Source organism: Calidris pugnax, unplaced genomic scaffold (assembly GCF_001431845.1).
Source record: "Calidris pugnax isolate Ruff unplaced genomic scaffold, ASM143184v1 scaffold38, whole genome shotgun sequence".
NCBI lineage: Eukaryota > Metazoa > Chordata > Aves > Charadriiformes > Scolopacidae > Calidris > Calidris pugnax.
In genome coordinates this window covers 20,166,056-20,188,387 of record NW_015090995.1, presented here as the reverse complement: position 1 = coordinate 20,188,387, position 22,332 = coordinate 20,166,056, and the positions used below count along the sequence as shown (strand labels likewise).

The following is a 22,332-nucleotide window of genomic DNA, read 5'->3' as shown; positions in this document are numbered from 1 at the left end:
TGGTTAAGAAAGATGTAACGAGCACCAAGTCATTTTACACTGCATTACAGAAAAAAAAAATACAGTTTGTAGTTTTTGGCAAACCTTTGATGTTTGCTTTTCAATCCTGGTGAGTAGATGTTCACTAATGGCACTATGAACACTTCAGTCCAGAGGGAGATATAAGAAAAAACCTCAAAGATTAATTGGATTGAAGCACCACATTTAATCCACTATGCTGTGCCCAACACAGATGGCAAAATGATGTTCAAAAAGCATTCTTCCACTTTAAGTAGAACAGATAATGAGTGACTAAAAAAATAATTTCTATATTGTGGCCACACATCAACTCCTGGGCTGTTCCCAAGGCATAAAACTTTGACATCCTGACTTCTACCCATCTCAGAATGGTTGCAATCCACCCTAAGCTTCTCCCAACAGAGAATCCCAGTGAAGATCCCCAACTCTGGAAGTATCATCCCCTCAGCCCCAGCAGACAGAGAGCAGGAAATACTTACACTATTCAAAAGGAGCTGCAAACTACTTCTCAGCTTGTCTAATAAAATAGAAATGGAATATGGATTTCAGGGGATTTAAAGTCAAGCAGGCTCTAAAAATCTGGTCTCTGAGCTGGAAAAAAAGAAGTGACATGTGACAGTTAAACGACCCACACACACTTAGAGGAGAGAGCAGCATTTCCCCTGCCTGGTGCTTGGCACAGCACTGGAAGAGTATCCTTAAGGTGATACTTAAAAAGTATCCTTAAGGTGATGAGTTGATTAATCTCAACTGGTGACACTATTCCACCTGTAACAGCCTCGCAGGGCTATGAAGGATTAGGATTATTTAAAGAAGAATAACTGCTTTTGATTTTAACTAAACCAACTATGAAACCCAAAGCTCACGCATACATTTGGTAGTGATCATCACCAGTCAACTGCATAAATATCAACACTTCCAAAACTGACACCGCAGCAACATTGCTGCTTGATGCATCACGCAGGGACCAAACACAAATAGTGCCCTCCCAACAAAAGCTTTACATGGTTATTGGTAATAGGTAGCACAATAAAATAAGATTTAAACAAGTTTTCCCAAGGTGATGCCCCTCTGGCTGCTCATTAGCAGGAATGGGAAGTTCTGAAGCAGCCCGATGGTATTTGCCTCTACGAGCACCGGGAGCTGCAATTTGTCAGCAGCACACCCTGTTTGGGAGCAGATAAAGATTGCTGCAAATTTGCATGGCTGCACACGTATGCAGTCATTCTCCAAGGAAAAATGAAAAATTAAGACAGTTTGTTCTTTTGTCAGTCCTTTAACAATAAAATGAACGCATCGGGCCAAGCTAGTTTCTTAAAATTAGGTCAAAAATACCCGTTTGTGATCCCGTCTGCAAATTAATCTCCATTAATTTACCCCCACAGATAAATGTAACAAGACAGCGAGGCAGAGGAAGAAAACCCAATACACCAATGAGGTAGCTCAGACTGAGTAACTGCAGTTAAAAGTTTTATTGAACAAAAGAAGGTAAAATGTGGTAGTCCAAGTTCACTGAGCAAAAGCAGCTCTCTCGCTGAAGCTGCACTTTGTGCTAAATAACCTTATTAACTGAGACTATACAGAGGACACATTATGCAAGTTATCTCAACAGCAAAGGAGAAAAGGTAGATTAAATTTGATCTGATGGAAGGGTTTGGTCAAATCCAGTGGCTTAAGTTAATGTTTCTAGCCCTTATCTACCTATATTCAGTGCAGGCATACAACAGGATACACAGCTGCACTGAATTCCCATTTGTTAATAGTGTGTGCTCCCATGCGAGCGGAAGCCAATTCCTGAAAAAACCCAAATTTTAAAAAAATCCAAACGTTTGAAATCTTCCGTTTGAAGCATCACTCAGCTGACTCAGGAAAAACACTCCATATATGTTATAAAAAAAACTCTCAGCCTCTACAAGGTCCACTTCCTGTATAGTGCTAATAATTTAAAAGTATTTAATTTCTCCCCTCTGCCTAAGAAACTTCATATGTTCCGAAAGCACCCACAAAGTCAGGTGGGTAAACAGATATGTCAAAAATACTCCGTGAAAAGAGGGAGGTAGCTCAGGCCCCTTGGCCTTCTGTCATAGTTCCCCGTGATGTGGTCTACCTCCCCTCGTAATCTGCAGTCATAATCGAAAGGAAAAAGGATTTAAACTATGAAATTTAGTGAAAGAAGGTGTTCAATACAAAGTCTTCAAATTTGACTCATGGGGCTTCCAAATGTAATCTATAAAGGTACCTCACACCCAATACACAACATTGATAACGTACCTAGTTCATACATTTTATAGACAGTATCTTCTCATTTGTTAAACATTTGGCTCGGGCGAGTACATCTGTTTTTTGTTAACCACTTGACAAACATTCTAGGCCAAACAAACAGCACAAAGAATGTCAAAGTCTTTTTTTTTTTTTTTTCCTTTTTTTTTTTTTTTTCTCCCAGTAATTGTACGAAATGCTGTAGGCTAAGCCTAACAGAAACTACTGAAGAAAAAGAATAAGACTCCATGATGCAGTGCAGAGGTGGTACTACAACATCCTAAGTCAAGGGATGCTCCTAAGGTGCTGAAAGAGGAGATTCTCTGGACGGTGACCCTGTATTGTCCTCCGGAGGGAACACAGTAAGCGTGCAGGCTCGAATGCCACCAAGTGACTCTGGAAGGTCAAATACTTTATGCCACTCATCTTTTTCTGGATCGTATTTCTGAACTATTTCCACCATACAGCGATTATTCCAAGAATATCCTCCAACAACATAGATTTTATTCTCAAAGACAGCCACCCCGACATCACTCTGCCCACGTAACATGGCAGCGATAGGAGTCCACTGGTCTAGAGTTGGTGAGTAATATTCACAGCTTAGAACATCATCATAATCACTCGTTCCTCTGAAGTGATTTCCACCGATAACGTAGAGCTTGTCTCCCACAGTACACATGCAGTGCAGACCCCTGACTGTCGTCATGGGAGCTTTCTGAGTCCATTTGTCTGTGTCAGGGTCAAAGCACATCAGTTCCTTTTGGAAAGTATCGTGGGTAATTCCCCCTGGAGAAATAAAACACATGTCAGGGTAGTGCTCACCCCAAGAAGCAATAAACAGCAGAAACAGACATTTTCGTGAATGAATTCAGCCTTCCCTAAAACTTTTGCACTTAAATTACTATCACATCTGTGCTCCATTGCAAATGGCATTTTTAATATCCCTTGCTCCTTTAAATCTGACTATGTCTCAGACAGTACTTCATTAGACAAGATGATACTGGCAGAAATTAAAGAACAAGAAATTGTTACCTACGCTTCATATGGGCAAAATTATTTCTTTGCTTACATTTGTTCAGTTTGCTAGCTTTGGTTCTCACCATCAAGAAAACAGGACTCCATTTCCCTTTCAAATTTGGCTACTACACTATTGGGTCCTATCACATAGCAGAATTCTCTTCAGAACACTTTTTTTCCTCAACTTGACCTGGAGAGAGAGAGGACACAGATTTCAAATATTCTCCTGTTAATGGATGCCTACGGTTCTCTCTATATTTACCTTCTCCTTGGTTCCCTGTAAAAGCAGTGGGAGAGGCTTCAGGGGAAACCACAGCACCATTTCCCATCCGTGGATGAAACATCCCACCTTCCCCCAAGGTGACTCAGCAGGCCAGGAAGCCATCCCACCAATTTCAGACACTGTAGGCTTTATTAGCTATGGTTTAAGATCATAATGGAACTACATTTGAGGTGCTAAAAAAATATACAGGGAACACACTGCTGCTGAACAACCCCCTGCTGGGCTAACAGTCAACATTGAATTAGCACGCTCGGATTATCAACAGACAGAGATGGTGTGGTGTCTACAGGGGTTATGCAAGAAAGTATTTAATTCCTCAGTCAAACAGTAAGAATTAAATACAAAAAAACCAGGAGGGCTGTCCAGCTGTGACAGTGACAGCCATAGTAGTGGCAGCGCTCGGCAGCCTGCCAGAGAGAGGAGGTTTTACTGGCAAAGGAACCCAACTTCACATTTTCAACCCCCAAAATGTATAGACTCACAGGTCCTCTCTGAGAGGATGGGAGGAGGAAAAGAAAAATCTGTGGGAAATACACAGCACCTACATAAAAAAAAAACCCAGCACAGAGCATATGCACGTGCCACCTGCAGTAAAACAAATAAAACGGGCAAAAAAAGTACAAATAGCCACATGAGGATCAGATGCTATAATGGGCTTGCTCATAGAAAAATAAGCACATGTACCTTATGGTAAATTTTAAAACAAATCCCTCCTAGTCTGCTGGCACAAGGCCCCCTGATTCAAAACACCCCGAGGCTCAATCCGCCCCAGCGCGTCTCTCCACCAGTCCCTCCCAGCTACACAGCCTTCTCCTACCTCCTGCCCTCAGTTTCAGCTCAGTTCTTAAAGGACATCCCTTAAAATCACCCTAGGAGAAGATACATGGGTCTGTGATCCCTGCGGAGATCACCAACAGACTGAATCTTCTTTAAAAACTGTGCAGATACCAGATTTTTAGAAAAATCATTGCTCCCAATTTGAAGAAAAAAAAAAATGGCATGAAACTCTAACCTGGGTGACATCAAGGACTGAGCCTATCCCAGATGAAAGGGCAGTGAAAGCACAGACATCGTTCATATATTGTGATTAATGTGAAAACTTATCTCTTTCCATTAGCTCCATGAAGGCAGGTGTTTTTCTTTAAAAGTGCTTTCCAAAATGTATCAAAGAGGACTTATTTAATTGCTATGGCCATATAAAATGTATACATGTGCTGTTTCCACAAAAAAATGTATTCTGACAGTTAAAGTGAATAACTGCTTTGGTGCTCATAACTCTCATCTACTATGTAAATGCATAATATTATCTAAAACAGTTTTATCAGGCTCTGCAGTATGTGTTATTTGACTGGTTTCCTAGGAATTTGCATCACTGCTGATACCATGGCAAACTGATCCCAACCAGAGACTAATTTTTATTGTCCCCCACTGAAAGAGAAGAAGTCACAAAAGTAGTTGTTTCATCGAGGTGATACGATAGTATGAACTATTTACCTGAAATATACATTAATCCCCCATACACGGTTCCGGCGTGGCCATAGTGGGGTTCATTCATTTTTGCGACGTAGCTCCATTCGTTCATTCTGGGATTGTAACATTCCACAGTGGCTGTGGAAAACAAAGGAGAATATCAAAACCTTGAAGCTCACATGGCAGTTTGGGTTTGAACACAGTCGTGGTGGCAGTAACATATTCATAAACAGGGGAAGTATCAATGAGAAACATTCTTCAGCTGAGAGAGTGTCAAGGGAATTATTGAGCTTTATGTCAAGGCACAATATAGAAAAACCTCGAGCTCTGTCCCAGAGGAAAAAAGGGATTTAAAAAACCTTTTGCATCCCCTTGTCTCATTCCCAAGTTCATGAGCCCCGCGCCAGAGGTGCAGCTGTGGGACATCAGGGAAAATGGCAAAAGCTGGGTGAATCCAGCTTTTCTACCCATTTCCTACTGCACAACTCCCATTGGTGTCTGCTGTAGAGAGATTGAGATAGGTTTTGATTTTTTTCCCTAAGAGGATTGATACATCTGGCAACCAGAACATTTTTCTCAGACCCGTGTCTTCAGCAATGTCCCACTTGTGCAGAAAATCAGGAGAGATTTTCCTCTTGGTATTTTGCCCTGAAATGGTCTCCTGTGCCCTCAAAAGGGGGCAGCAACTGTTGACTCTTTTTCTATTGTCTTGCAACGTTTCAAGCACTGGCACTGTAACACACAGCCCAGAACTGATTCAAACAGTTTACAAAACCCAAACTTTAAAAAAAATACAAGATGAAACAGCATTAAATCCTGCCTGTGTTGATACAGCTCCACTTGTGCAGTGTTCTGTCCGAATTTGAACGTTAAAATCATCGAAGGATTTACCAAATCTGAAATCACAGAGGTTAGTAAAATACAAGATGAAACAGCATTAAATCCTGACTAGAGACCAGCCGTGCCTGTGTCGATACACAGCTCCACTTGTGCAGTGTTCTGTCTGAATCTGAACGTTAAAATCATTGAAGGATTTACCAAATCAGAAATCACAGAGGTTAGCACTAATTAAAAAGAAACCCAGAGCCCAGGTGTCCTTGCAGAAAGGATTCTGGAGAAGGAATCCCCTCCTTGAAGTGGGGTGGAGAGATGTGGGGCTGCAGGAGAAGGGCTAGACAATCAGCATAGAGAATAGGGATAAAAAGCAGATTTAGTAATGGATCTGAGCAAACTGGAGAGATTGGCAGCTTGAATAGTAAAATATGACCAGAGGGGCAAGAGATCCTGAAAGCCCCTGTAATATAGTGACCTTATGATACACATAGCAATTATCAATAATTGTGTTATCTTAAAGACAAATTAAATCTCATTTAAAATAATTAAAATTAAGAATCAGATTCTAATGCTTGTTATACAATGCTTAATCTCTGAAGAGAGATGTTTATGAACTACGCGTACAAAATTGACTCTGTCTTTGAAAGTGGCATTTCACTTGCTCTAGAACAAGCTTTTTATTCCAATCAAGGGTAGAAAATCTGAGCCAGCTCTATGGGATGTGGATGGTGACTTACACTCCAGGATTAAACGTCAACTGAAAGAGATAAAAAAAATTTAGAAGCTGAGAAACTTGACGTTTTAAAGGCAGAAAGTAGTTATTGTTAGTATAAGCCTGCAGAATCAGCAGTACTGGCCAGGCCAGTAAAGCACATCAATCAGTACCACTCATACAATGACTACAAGGTACCTCACCCTAAACTCCAAATCTTCTAAAAATATCCTTTGTAGCATTTTGGAAAAGTAAAGTATAGCCATGGTCTCCAAAAGATCCTTAGTCATGGAAAAATGTAGCAAAGAGCACACTACAGCTGAATTATCTTTTAGCTGCTATAAAACATACAACCTCCTTATTGTTGCAAAACAGGATGATATTTTGAAATCCCATGTGATTAGTACCTCAAAATAAAAGGTTACAGTCCCAGTGCCAGGAATACTGTTTGAAAACCAGTTCAGCATCATCTAAGGTTAAAATAAAAATTTAAAAGAAAAATAAAATATCTCTATTGCACATGAGAATTGCTAAATTGTTCCAGGACACTACCTTTTCCCTACCCAGGAGCTAAAACTTAAATTTAAGAAATACAGAAGAGTGCTGGTCCAGAACATTAAGTTCACGATACAAGGCAAAACCCATTAAATTCCTGTTTCTTTCAAAAGAAATGATATACATTGATTCACAAGTATGAAATGACTAATTTCACGTTCTTGAAATTGTTTAAAAAAAATGGCAATGAGAGCCTGAAAAGCTTCTGTTTTTGCAGGAGTGCCTTGCACACGCGCTCCCAGTTACGCCAGTGACACAGGGTTTCCCAAGATGGGAAAAAAATAAAACACTGATGGAAAGGAACTGAAGTCGAGTGTTTTACACGACTATTGAGATGCCAAATTTGTCATTTTAAAATCCTGCCCGATGATATGGGCAAGTTCCCAGGTTTTCTCTAAGAAATCAGCCCCTGGGGCAACACTTTCCCTACGACCCATCCTCCTGCTCTTCCTCCCTCGGCCATCTGAATCCTGCACGGGGAGAGGAATGAAGAGGCATTCGAGCATCCCTCTAGAATGAACATTTCTTAAAGTCAGGCTTGAAAATTATTTTTTTTTTTTTAATTAGAGTCGCAAATGTCTTCTTAAAAAAATGTTGGTATTTTTCCCATTTGATATCCTGCAGGCTTTTAACATCCATCAAGCAACAAAGGCAGTGGATGCTGGAGACAGCCTCTTGCCCAGACAAAGGTATAGGCACAAAGAATTGATTCCACAAATTACACCCAAAATTAAATCTAGAAGTTGTATTTCTCTCTACTGCCCGCTTGACGCCACGTGCAGTATGTGCACCCAATCCCCCAAAAAACCCATGCTCTTCCCTGTAGAAACGTACTCATCCATTCCAGTCTTCTTTTCTAAAAAGGCAAGCTTTCCACTCCGCTCTATTTAGCAATCAGCGGAAAACAAACATGTGCAGAAATTTCAAGAAGAGAGAAAAACCAGATTTGACGTGCAAGTAATTATAGCTGTCCCAGTTCCAGCCCGGGAGCAGCCCCCCCGACCCGCTGGTCGCTGCCACCCCAGAGTCAGCATTGGACTTGCTTTCCCAAAACAGAGGTGTCTTCTCCCCCGCGGTACGTCCCCTCTGGGTGGAGGTCAGGAACTCAAATTCCCCCTGCACCAGGACAGGTTGGGGGTGACCTGCTGGAGAGCAGCTCTGAGGAGAAAGACCTGGGAGTCCTGGTGGTCAACAGGAAGCCCATGAGCCAGCAATGGGCCCTGGTGGCCAAGAAGGCCAATGGCATCCTGGGGGGGCATCAGGAAGAGTGGGACCATGGAGGGAGGTCATCCTGCCCCTCTGCTCTGCCCTGGGGAGGCCCCATCTGGAGCACTGGGACCAGTTCTGGGCTCCCCAGTTCCAGAAGGACAGGGAACTGCTGGAGAGGGGACAGCAGAGGCTACAAAGATGATGAGGGGCCTGGGACATCTCCCTGACGAGAAGAGGCTAAAGGACTTGGATTTTTTTTAGTCTGGAGAAGAGAAGGCTGAGGGGGGATCTGATCAATGCCTATAAATACTTAAAGGGTGGGTGTCAGGAGGATGGGGCCAGTCTTTTTTCAGTGGTGCCCAGGGACAGGACAAGAGAGAATGGGCACAAACTTGAATAAAAGAAGTTCCACCTAAAGATGAGGAGGAACTTCTTTCCTGTGAGGGTGGCAGAGCCCTGGAAGAGGCTGCCCAGGGAGGTGGTGGAGTCTCCTTCTCTGGAGACATTCAAACCCACCTGGACACGTTCCTGTGGGACCTGCTCTGGGTGGCCCTGCTTTGGCAGGGGGTTGGACTGGATGATCTCCAGAGGTCCCTTCCAACCCCGTGGGATTCTGTGATTCCTAACACAGCCCAGAGACAGGAAGAGCAGAGCAGGTGAAAGCACCTGGAGAACATGGCATTCAGTGCTGGATCAGAGTTCCCCTCACTGCGCCGTGGACCGGGGTTATGAGAGGAACCACAGCCAGAAGACCCCTTTCAGCAAGAGAAGATAAAACCACAGACATTGGTCCACGTTACTGCCCCCACTATCAGCATGTTGTAAAGACATCCGTTATCTGGGAAGGGACGCTGCTGAGTCCAAGATCCCTCAGTTTCTGATGTGGCTTCAAAATTCTCTCAACCATCACCCGCAGCACCAAGGCGCTGTTTGACAGCACTGCAGACACATCAGTCCCACTCCAATCTCAACTCTACCGGGCTGGAAAGCAAAGCTAATTATTTCCCAGCTGAATAAACCCTACTGTTCTGTTTGGTTGTTCTGCGTAGTTGTTTCCCCTGTTTCCTTGCAAGGTCATTCCACTTCTCTCTCTTAAGAGCTCCCACTGCACTGAAAAGGGAAAAAAAAATAAAATATACAAAATTTCAGCAGTTAAAGGTGCCTGTTAATTTAAAAGAGGCGTCAGGAAGTTCTACACATCATCCCCAGACAGAGCATCATTTGCAAAACACTCAGAAGAACTGCTGCTTTACTGAACCTCAGTATATATTCCATACAGCGTGAGACAGATAGATTCATTCTCCCAACAGCATGAACGATGCAAATCCAGCTTTATTTATGTTTAACAGTGGAACTTCTGATCTGTTCATTACCATAATCCAGAGAAGACAGGCCTCATTTTAATAGAATTAAGCAATCTCAAAAAGACACAAAGCCCTGGCAGTCCCAAGGGATGCTCAGTCTGCACTCGTTTTGCAGTGCCATCTGCGATGCTATTTGAGGAGCACACAGACACTCACCGCTCCTCCGTCACGAGCTTCTAATGTGTCCTGAGGTTTATCACAGCAGCACGTAGCCACTGGGTGTGATGTCCCAAAACCCAGGATCTCCACTTTTTTATATTATTTCTATCATGTAGTTTGCTTCTGTGGAAATCAAAGCCCACCTGGTTAAATTAAACAGCGTCCTGAGTGGTTTTGTCCCCACCAGTGGCCAGGAGCCACTTCAACATCAGCTCCTACACAAGAGGTCCTCCAGCTCACACTGGTTTGATATTCACAGTACTACCCAGCTGGGTAATGATGCAGAGTTTTCTTCATTATATTTCATTTAAAATATATATATTTTATGTAGACTCACAAGAGAAGTTATTACATAAAGAAGGAGCTGTTTGAATTGAGGGTTAATCATCATAGAGGGCACCTGGACAATAAATGCCTCCCCATTCCCTGGGCAGGGGGTCAGAAGAACACCTAACTGTCCTGCCCTGGACTAGAAGTCTTCTCCTTCTGTCTTTACTGTAGCACGATGATGAAGGTATCAATGAATCTGTGGTTTAGGCACAACCCAACATCCCCTGAAGCGGGAAATATAAAATATAAATATTACCAAAATAGAAAAATATTGCCGAATATAAAAACCTCAAACTTCCCTCAAGCCTATCAACAGCAGATCCTGAAGCATCTGGAAAATACCAAATGGCACGAGTTTCCTGATGCGTGAAGGCAGAGCTGCTGCTGCCATCATCATCATCATCAACCACCCCAACCGAACTCCCAAAAGAGAGCTACAAAAATCTGCTGGTCTGAGAAGAAGAAACAGCGACAACAGCACGGCTGGGAACAGCCCATGGGCTCTGCCTGAGGAGCACCCCTGGGAACACACCTGCTTTTCCCCCTGCCTCCTTTTCCAAAAAGTCCTGCCTTCTCCAGGCTGGTCTCCTCCTTGTGCTGGAGGCTCTTCTGCCTTCTGGGAACAGCAGTGGCAGTGCTGCTTTGACATTTAAAAAGAACCAACCAGAATCACGCTCAGACTTTCTAGGAGTGGTGCAGGCTTCCAGAGAGAGGGGCTTCTGTCCCTTATCTCCGCTCTGGGGAGACCCCCCCACCCCCAGAGCTGCCTCCAGCTCTGGGGCCACCAACAGCAGAAGGACGTGGGGCTGTTGGAGCAGGGCCAGAGGAGGCCACAAGGATGCTCAGAGGGTTGGAGCCCCTCTGCTGTGAGGACAGGCTGAGAGAGCTGGGGGGTTCAGCCTGGAGAAGAGAAGGTTCCAGGGAGACCTTAGAGCCCCTTCCAGTCCCTAAAGGGGCTCCAGGAGAGATGGGGAGGGACTCTGGATCAGGGAGGGGAGCCATAGGACAAGAGGGTCGGGTTTGACACTGAAAGAGGGGCGATTGAGATGAGATACCAGAAAGAAATTCTTTGGTGTGAGGGTGGTGAGGGCCTGGCCCAGGTTGCCCAGAGAAGCTGTGGCTGCCCCATCCCTGGAGGGGTTCAAGGCCAGGCTGGATGGGGCTTGGAGCAACCTGGTCTGGTGGGAGGTGTCCCTGCCCAGGGCAGGGGGGGGGAACTGGATGGTCTTTAAGGTCCCTTCCCACCCAAACCATTCTGTGATTCTGACTCTGCACAGCTCTAAGATGTCACAGGCTTGAAAAATCTGAATTATAACTTCAAAATTCAGTACAAAGACGCATTTTCCACATCCCAGTGCCTGCACCACACACTTGTGCAGTCACCTGTCCCACACCTGTCCCTACCAACACACCAAACTTTTCCCAGTGCCTTGCACTGTTAAACCAGCAGCTGGTTATTGCTGCTAAAGCCCATACTGCTGAGGTAGAAAGTGGTATTTACAAAGTTCTCAGAAGATTAAACATTTGAAAACTCTTTAGGGAAGGCTTTATAGCCTACAAAAAAAAAAAAAAAGTATAATTTTTATTCCAGTGAATGTCAGGAGAAAAAAAATAAATAAAGAAATTCATTTTAGTAACTTTAATCCTTTGGCCCTTTTCCATAGGAGCTGGTCTTCCGGAAAGCTGAATTCAGGTTTTGGGAATTTTTCCTCTCTAACAACAGATTGAAATGAGTTTGAACCCAAGGGCAACTTCTTTAATACCTGCCCAACACACACTTGACCTTCTCTTCTATGAAAAGCTTGAGATTTTTTCTCATCTGAAGAGAATGGGAAGTTTAAGCTGCATTTCATCTTTCGGCTGTCAAGGTTTATGAAAGAAACATGAAAATGAAAAGTGACTTGCCTCACAATTAACAAGAGAAGAAGCTGAAGCCCCAAATCAAAGCATCAGACAGCTACAATATTTAGCATTTATAGAGTGCTCTTCCCGCAGAATGATCCAATGACATTTTTCAGGTCTGGGTGGAAATCACTGCAGCATTTTAATGATATCTTTACAGAAGAATTTTAGACAGGTGATAGATTTTGTATTTTAATTAAAGTTGTGGAAGAGTTGAAGTCAGCAGAATGATCCTGCTTGATCTAATTTAAGAAAAAACCCTGCAGTTAAGCCTGCTGCACACACAGGTTGCACTGCCTTGGTGACAGTATTATTTCATATCGATTTTGTCAGACTTGCAGCTTTTTCACCGACAAAACCCTCCTCTGTTTAGATGCCCAGCACCCAGGGACAGGCACCTGATTATCTGCTAGTCATTCATGCCATGAGAAAATAGCTCCATGAAGGTCTGATACTCCAGATGGAGATCAACACACATTAGTTCATACATTAAACTTTCTTCTAGAATGGGTTTTGCAGGTTGAGAAAGTGAGAGATAAGAAAAACTCTGGATCTGCATCAGAAAATGGCTGTCTGGGGAAAACAAGCTCTAGCAAAACACTTCTCCATGTTATTTGGAAATGGGAGGCATTTTTAAACACCTAATTTCATCAAACATTAAAATGGATTTTAAACTTCTGGCAGAACCAGCCTGTTCTGTGTAGCAGAAGCAGCGTATCACATATTTCTTAAGAAAGTTTGCATTATGATCACAAAACAAAGCGTGTATTTCAACAACTGAGACGCATTAATCGAAAAGCAAATCTTAGCAGCAAGAGACACCACCACAAAGACTTGAGGAGCCACAGTGAAGTGTGGGTTGAACGCAGCCACCAAAATAATGAAACGTTACATTCGGTTTAGATAAAATATTGTGCTAAAATTCCAAGCATAATCACTGTAACGTTTCAATTGTAAAGCACAGACATTACAATTACATTACAATTGAGTGTATGCTCCCAGATTTGACTGCAAAATGTCATTGGAAAATGTAGTGGATTAATATGGCCATCCCCTACTGACTTTTGCTAAATTAAAAGTTACTATGTATTTATTCTTTGTTTTCAACTGCCTTATTTCCCTGAAATTGACTTTTTTTTCTTTTTTTTCTTTTCTCTCAAGTAAAATGAATCATCATTTGCAAGGAGGAGGAAAGGAGGCAGCAAGACAGAGTCACTCATATAAATAAGTGAACTGTGTAGTCACAAGACCACAGGCAAAATATAACATTTTTAGTAATTGAGAAGTCCAGAATGTCAGGATGTCTGAATCTCACTGACCTGTGAGTCAAGCAAGTCACTCGGCTATTTCTTAAGAAAAAAAAAAGGGGGGGGAAGGGCATTTCAAATATACTATTCCAGAAAATTTGTATCTTTTTTTCTCATCTGAAGTAATGATTTTATTTTTTTTTATATAATCACGTTTATATGGAGAGAGGCATGTACTTACACATGTAGATGCACCCACTTACTCCACACCTGGTGACGGTGAAGGCATTGGATATTGTGCATCAATACACAAAGATACCTGTATTTGGAAATGTTCTTGTGGAAGCCCTTCCAAGATTAACTGCTACCAGCATCCAGACAAATTTCTCCACGTGTGTGCTGCATTTCCAGAGAGAAGCTGCACCCAACAGCTTCTCCCTGCTCCTCCCACCCATGGATCATAGAATCATAGAATGGTCTAGGTTGGAAGAGACCCTTGGGATCATCGAGTCCAACCATCTCCCCTACTCTACAAAGTCCTCCCCTACACCATGTCCCTCAGCACTGCATCTAAACGGCCCTTAAACACAGCCAGGGATGGTGACTCCCCCCCCTCCCTGGGCAGCCTGTTCCAATGCCCGACCACTCTTTCGGTGAAAAATTCCTTCCTAATGTTCAGTCTAAACCCACCCTGTTGGAGCTTGAAGCCGTTCCCTCTCGTTCTGTCACTAATTACCTGTGAGAAGAGACCAGCACCAACCTCTCTACAGTGTCCTTTCACGTAGTTGTAGAGAGTGATGAGGTCTCCCCTAAGCCTCCTCTTCCTCATACTATGAGGAAGATGGATGGGGCAGGACAGCACATGAAAGCTCAAGGAGAGGAGCAAGAAGCACTCACCTAGCTCACCCGCCGCGTTCCGCCCACCGACCGCATACAAATGTCCTTTGAGGGCACTTAGGTGGAAGAAGGTGCGCTTCTCGTTCAAAGATGCCACTTGCATCCACTTGTTGTAGCGAGGATCAAACCTGAAGACCGTGTCAACCGCCGTCTTTCCTTTCGTGTCGTAATTGCTCTGGCCCCCGACGACGTAGAGAAAGTTGCCGATGACGGCGATGCCGTGCTGGTACCGCGGCGCATCCATGGGAGCCAAGGACTTCCACTCGTGGGCCTTCTCGTCGTACATCCGTAACTCCTTGCTGACCACCAGCTGCTGCCTGAGCACCCCTCCCAGGGTCACCAAGTGCGTGCTGTCCGACCGGATGGCCGTCCTCTCCGACTGCATGACCGGCTGCATGTACGGCATCATTTGGTAATTGCTGGCTTCCAAAAGCAAGTTGACGCAGGTGTTGTCAGTTCTCATGAAGTCCACTGTTTGCACGTAGTTAATAAGATCCTGGGGAGTCATCAGGGGGAACCTGATGTTCTTCATGAGCTTGGCGGCGTACTCCATGCGAGGCTCCTCGTAGCGCAGCCAGCGACAAGCCGCCTTGAAGAGCTCGAGTTCAGTGCAGTGCTTAAGGCTATTGCTTGAAAGCACAAAGGCAAGACGTTCGAAGGGGAGTTTCACAAATTCACCAGTACTTAATAACGCGGGGAAGTTCTTCAGGATGAAGTTATTAACATATTTATCCACTTCGGTGAGATTGTACGTGTTGGCGATTCGCCCAACCTCAACGCAGTTTTCCAACGAAACCTAAGAAGTAAACAGCAGGAGGAATCAAAACCTTTTCATTTAGGCACCAAATTAAGAAAATGTAGAATTTAACGACTGCTATAGAATCAGCAATATTGCATCATTTCACAATGCTCAAGGTGATTTACACGTGAGCAAGTCAATATTCAATGCGATGTATATATTCATGACTGCAAGGGGAGACCCAGTGTATTCCTTATTTCGAAGAAAACGTGACAAGTAACAAGCAGATGGCGTATATTAATTATGTCAAATACATTATACAATGATGATACATAGCAATTATACAGCACTTCATCTTTGAAAAGCTCTGCAAAAGTCTTCGTTGAACAAAAGTATGGAAAATACAGTTAAGGGAGAGGTGACCAGCCCAAGGTTACAGAGAATAATGCAAAAGTAGGTCTCATCATTAGACATTTCCTAACATTTGGCAGGGGTTGGTCTTGTCTCCCAAGTCACAGGAGATAGGACAAGGGGAAATGGCCTCAAGTTGCACCAGGGGAGACTCAGATTGGATATTAGGAAACATTTCTTCACGGAAAGGGTTATCAAGCATTGGAATGGGCTGCCCAGGGAAGTGGTTGAGGCACCATCCCTGGAGGTGTTCAAAAGACGGGTTGACATGGTCCTCAGGAATATGGTTTAGTAATTTTTATATCCTATTTCTTATTTATCTTTTTGTCAGACTTAGGTTGATGGTTGGACTAGATGATCTTTAAGGTCCCTTCCAACCTAGATGATTCTATGATTATTAAAATTGTATAGACAATTCTATGATTCTATGATTATTAAAACTGTACTGTCATAATGCAGCCAAAGAGAGTAGCAGAGCTACCTCGCCAATGCCACATTTCAGACAATATATTTACAGTGTTCAATCCCATTAATATATTCCTTAGAAATGAAAAAAAAATACATCTTTAGTGAATCAAGGTGGTGCTCTTATGGAATATGTTCAAAACGAAATACATGTCATTGCCAAAAATAAAGGTACTGATTTTTTAATTTTATTTTTATTTTTAAAGAATCTAGGAGGATTCTCCCTAGAAATACCCAGCACATGAAATGCTTTTGCAGTACAGCTCATACCCTAATTTCATTCAATACTTGAGGGACCACATCTTGGTAACCACATCTTTTATTGCTGCTGCTGCTGCATTGACCTTTCTTACATCTTTGGCTCCTAAATTTCTGAGGTCGCTTGGGATCCAAGGCAAGGGGATGTAGAAAGATGGGATGGAGGGAGGGAACCCGGCCGATTCATTTTGGTAAGCTCTGTGGTGCATTTCCTGACACTGCATGCTGAAAATTGGGGCTTTTTTGCATTCAATCCTAATTCTAACCTAAGCTTCACTTACACATGCTCTCCGGTCTCGGTGCGTGTCAGTCCTACTCAATGTCGACAATTTCCACAACTTTGTGGAATGCCAAAAGAATTTAAAGCTTCCGAATCTAAGGTTCTTTTTAAAAAGATTATAAAGGTTGAGGTCTATGACCTCATTGCAGTCTAAAAAACCTTCAAATGACCTCTAAGGTTCTTTTTAAAAAGATTATAAAGGTTGAGGCCTATGACCTCATTGCAGCCTAAGAACTAAAAAACCTTCAAATGACCTTCTGGCCATGGCAGAGATGACACGATTTTAGTGATCTTTAAGGTCCCTTCCAACCTAGAAGATTCTGTGATTCTGGTCATGGCAGAGATTACACGATTTTAATACTGTATCACTCAAGCTGATCATTGCCCTTTAGTCCCAGACAATTTGAAGGCCTAATGAGTACAGATCTTTTTAGATTCACTAGAAACTGATCTAACTTGCCCTAGAGTTCAGAACTGCAGCCATCCAAAGTCTTCATTCGCACATCCTGAAACGCCTTCACAACAGTCAAAGGTTCCAAATGTTATTCTTCATCTCCAGGAACACTAATCCTGGAATCAGGTCCTATCTAGAAGATGAACGCATGGCAGACTGTCAGGACTTCTATTCTAAAATATCTGTGCAATATATACATGGTAATTATTTTTGCATTACTAGACAGATGACATTGTCTATATCAAAATATAATCACATCAGCTGGCAACGACCTATAAAACATTCTCTGGTGCTTAAGAAACATTTTTTTTCTTCTCTTGATTGTTTTTGAAAGTCAGTATGAAACTAATTTCTGTAAATTTCCTTTCGGAATTTGTAATTTACATAAATTAATTGCATAATGGAAGTAACAGCATAGCTTAAATTAAGTAAATGAAATGGGACATTCTTAGTTCTAAGATTTCTTTCAAAATATATAAAAAAATAAAGCAAGGGAAGAATCACCCCCTAACAAACAGCTGGCTTAGAGTATGCCACAAATCTTAACTCCTGCTAGGCAGCTATTTTATCTAAAAACTACATTGGAACACATTCCCTGGCATCAAACTACAGAGAGGCAGCACATCCTCCGCACCAAGGTAAGCAGAGAGAGACCAACCATAGCACACAGAAAAGGCACACTTGAAGTCCAAGATCAGAGCAGAAAAGGGACAAGTTATGTACCATCAGTGCCCAGGGGTGCTCAGGTTGGCATGAAGAATTCAGAGTTATTGCAGAACGTGTGCCAGTTACCGAGTGCCCAGCATGCACCCAGCTGCTGTATTATCATAACATTACACTGCACATCTGTGCAATTGAATATATTCCTGGAATACTTACATTTGAGAAATCTATTGACACGTTACACGCTGCTAATGACTGATGAACATGACATCGAGAGTTTCCAGTCATCCCCTAAATTACCAAAAAATTTGCCTTGTAGAGCCTCAGTGAGTCCACTTCCAGGGGAAGTTCAGGTTGGATATTAGGAAACATTTCTTTACTGAAAGGGTTGTCAGGCATTGGAACAGCCTGCCCAGGGAGGTGGTGGAGTCACCATCCCTGGAGGTATTTAAGAAACGTGTAGACATGGCTCTTCAGGGCATGCTCTAGTGCCCAAGATTAATTGGTTTGTGGTGGGATGTTGTGTGGGTGGGTGATGGTTTTGGTTTGGTTGTTGTTGTTGTGTGTTTAGGGGATGGGTGGTGGTTGTTTTTTGTTTTTTTTTTTCTCTTTTTTTTTTTGTGGTTGGGCTCAATGATCTCTGAGGTCCCTTCCAACCACTACGATTCTGTGATTCTGTGAATTGTATTGCACTCAGGGTTTTATTTCAGAATACAATTGCAAGTAACCCCCATCATGCTTATGGAATTGCGCACGTTGGCACTAACAAATTCCACCCTCACCTCAAATCAGGGTAGGACATTAAATATTTTCTTAAAGGTTACTTTCCTTGCCAGAAGTACTGTGCTCTAAAATAACAATCAATGTACCAGGCTAAATTATATCGCAAAGATTTCAGTCACAAAAATATATACTCTAGAGATTTGAAAGTCCCGAGACAAAAAAATCATCCTTCAACAGAATGAAATGCAATAGTTAAATTAAAATACAATAATGCTATTTATACACTGAAGTATTTGAGTTACTGAAGCATTGATTTTCAAAAAACCAGCTTGACTTATGCTCCAGTGGCGAGGAGAGGTGTGGGACTCTGCAGGAGTCAAGTCCATCAGGAGCTCAGCAACAGAAGGAACCGCTGTTTTCTGGAAATCCCACTGAAGTGGATGGGAGGAATGGAAATATCAGCCAAAAATGTAAGGCTGATCATACAGTGAACCCAGTAACTAGTAAAGATACTCGGGCAGAACCAGCTAAAAGCCGTAACTGGACACGTAGCTGAGCAACTGCACAAGAAGTTTAGATAAACACCATTTTATTTGATTACTGCGCGGAGCTGCTCATTGACATTACTCATTGCAACTGCTCATTACAAAGCAGAAGGAAAAGTTCCAGAAAATACTAAAAAACACACTATTATTACAGCCTGAAAAACCAACTGGAAAAGTCAAAATACTTTCTCAAGAAAGCAGGTGATTTAATTCTTCAAAATTTTGAAGCAATCGCCCAAGCTCTGGTAAAAAACTTAACTGACTATAAAATACTACAAAACTGGACACAGCAAAACGATTGCAAGTACAAGAACCCTGGAGAACAACCCAGGAAAAACAACAGGCACAGAAAGTCAAGTCCTGAAGCCCAGTACCACAAAATATTTAGGAGTCTCTTTGTTTTCATGACTATTAGAGACTGAAGTACTTAACCTGGTGCTTCAAAAAGTCCAAGTTCAAAAGAGCTTACATTGCCCTGAAATACTCTTTTTTTTTTTTTCCTGTAGGTTCCCATCTACAGAAGTCCAGAAACAACAGCATGGGATTTGACCAGCTCAGAAAACAGCCTCAATGGTCCCCCCCATGAGAAAAGGTGGATTCCTGGTGGCCACAGAGCTGGCTCCCACACACCTGGGACCATCTTGCTTCAGTCTCAGTTAACCACAGTCTTGGGATGAGACAGACCTCAATATTGGACCATTTGCTGGTTGTTACAAAAATGTAAAGCGCAGAATTATATCAGGAATAAAATTTTCCTATGCAACTACATGAAAGGCACAGCCAAGACATGAATTCTCACTGTTTTCCAATGTTTTCTTTAATTACACTGTAACATCCCCCTCCCCATGACACTGATTTTCCCCTGAGTGCAGTGATTTACTTGGACAGGTTGCTCATCTTTCTCCATTTCGTGCACTGCTGCTACTCGTGCAAAAACATTATTGTGTGTTCTCTAGCACTCACTACTCTGAAAACGTTTTCATGGCATTTTTATTAATTTTAATTACATTACGGCTCATTTTGATGTGGACCCAGGAGTATAGCTACATATCATATAGCTATAAATATTTAAAAATAATACTAAAAGTAAAACTGAAAAGAGCTCTGCACAAGAAGTTTAGATAAACACCATTTTATTTGATTACTGCGCGGAGCTGCTCATTGACATTACTCATTGCAACTGCTCATTACAAAGCAGAAGGAAAAGTTCCAGAAAATACTAAAAAACACACTATTATTACAGCCTGAAAAACCAACTGGAAAAGTCAAAATACTTTCTCAAGAAAGCAGGTGATTTAATTCTTCAAAATTTTGAAGCAATCGCCCAAGCTCTGGTAAAAAACTTAACTGACTATAAAATACTACAAAACTGGACACAGCAAAACGATTGCAAGTACAAGAACCCTGGAGAACAACCCAGGAAAAACAACAGACACAGAAAGTCAAGTCCTGAAGCCCAGTACCACAAAATATTTAGGAGTCTCTTTGTTTTCATGACTATTAGAGACTGAAGTACTTAACCTGGTGCTTCAAAAAGTCCAAGTTCAAAAGAGCTTACATTGCCCTGAAATACTCTTTTTTTTTTTTTCCTGTAGGTTCCCATCTACAGAAGTCCAGAAACAACAGCATGGGATTTGACCAGCTCAGAAAACAGCCTCAATGGTCCCCCCCATGAGAAAAGGTGGATTCCTGGTGGCCACAGAGCTGGCTCCCACACACCTGGGACCATCTTGCTTCATTCTCAGTTAACCACAGTCTTGGGATGAGACAGACCTCAATATTGGACCATTTGCTGGTTGTTACAAAAATGTAAAGCGCAGAATTATATCAGGAATAAAATTTTCCTATGCAACTACATGAAAGGTACAGCCAAGACATGAATTCTCACTGTTTTCCAATGTTTTCTTTAATTACACTGTAACATCCCCCTCCCCATGACACTGATTTTCCCCTGAGTGCAGTGATTTACTGGGACAGGTTGCTCATCTTTCTCCATTTCGTGCACTGCTGCTACTCGTGCAAAAACATTATTATGTGTTCTCTAGCACTCACTACTCTGAAAGCATTTTCATGGCATTTTTATTAATTTTAATTACATTATGGCTCATTTTGATGTGGACCCAGGAGTATAGCTACATATCATATAGCTATAAATATTTAAAAATAATACTAAAAGTAAGACTGAAAAGAGCTGAGGAAGTATTCCAGTGTTTCTCAGGCAGTTCTGTTCAGCTGCAGAGCAAAGATTACCAGAGCAATGGGCTACTTGACAGGAGGGGTATAAATGCAGAATAAATAAAGAATCCTTACGAGGCAGCTACAACATACACCGTTCTTTGAAGGTCTCACAAGTTTTTATACAAATTAAACTGGAACCTTAACCTTAGGTTTTTCTTTGTAAGTATTTCCAATGCCCTCTTATGAAGTACCACAGTTACATTATGCTTCACACAAACTGATTTCTATTATGCCTTTAATAATGGACTCCCTAGGCAATTTAAAGACAATTATTTGTCTGAGAATGGTTACCTCAGCTCTCAGTTAACTTCAGCACAAATAAGACCAAGACTTGCTCAGAGAGCTAACTAAAATTAAAGAAATGCTACCTCAAGAATGGAGGGAACCTAGTATAATCTCTGTAAAGCTAGGACATGATAATTAAAAAAACAAAATCCATCAAATTTGCTCACCAACTCTTGCTCCTGTTCAAATTCCAAGGAAACATTCAAACGTTCTTTATACAAGGATGCTGAGAACATAACCAAGCTAAGAGCACAAACTTAGCTTTGTGCTTTCTCTGTGTTACACAATGAGTGAGATGATGTCCCCTTAGACATCAGCATAAATGAAAATATTTAAGACAAGAGAATCAATAAATTAAGAGACTGAATAATACCTCAAGAATGGAGGGAACCTAGTATAATCTCTGTAAAGCTAGGACATGATAATTAAAAAAACAAAATCCATCAAATTTGCTCACCAACTCTTGCTCCTGTTCAAATTCCAAGGAAACATTCAAACGTTCTTTATACAAGGATGCTGAGAACATAACCAAGCTAAGAGCACAAACTTAGTTTTGTGCTTTCTCTGTTACACAATGAGTGAGATGATGTCCCCTTAGACATCAGCATAAAAAAAAATATTTAAGACAAAAGAATCAATAAATTAAGAGACTGAATCAAGTCTCTCTGATTCTGAACCTCACCCCTTTCAGATGGTGGCATCAAACAAGACATTTCTCACTTGAACCAACACAGTCAACACTGGAAGTGAAGGAACCTTTAGACCACAGGCATTTCAAACAATGAAAAAACTTCTTCCAAATAACCTGATTGAAGGTGACAGAAGCTGTTTCCCTCGGAAAGCCAAGCAAAGAAGCAGCAGCTCCCTGTCCCCAGGGAGGAAGGGGAGGGGTGTCCCCAGGGCTCACCTCCCACCCCTCGTGCAAAGAACACCAAGACCTTATTCCAAGTTGGCATTAATGGCAACGTCAACCCCAGAGAGGCAAAGTGCATCATTTTGGAAGGAAAAAAACTAC

At 42.1% G+C, this 22,332-nt stretch overlaps 1 protein-coding gene across 3 annotated transcripts in view; it reads right to left on the bottom strand.

Annotated features, from left to right (window-relative positions):
* Positions 1 to 1,475: 1,475 nt before the first annotated feature.
* The window catches only part of KLHL13 (kelch like family member 13), a 48,373-nt gene continuing 27,516 nt past the window's right edge, over positions 1,476 to 22,332 (bottom strand). For 2 of the 3 annotated variants that reach the window (XM_014955264.1, XM_014955262.1), the window contains 3 exons: positions 14,257 to 15,052; positions 5,072 to 5,185; positions 2,576 to 3,063 (listed from right to left, as the gene is read on the bottom strand). In XM_014955264.1, coding sequence (XP_014810750.1) covers positions 2,576 to 3,063; positions 5,072 to 5,185; positions 14,257 to 15,052 — 1,398 coding nt within the window. Of the gene's footprint in view, positions 3,064 to 5,071; positions 5,186 to 14,256; positions 15,053 to 22,332 lie in introns of all 3 variants that reach the window. The other variant, XM_014955263.1, reaches the window with a different exon arrangement.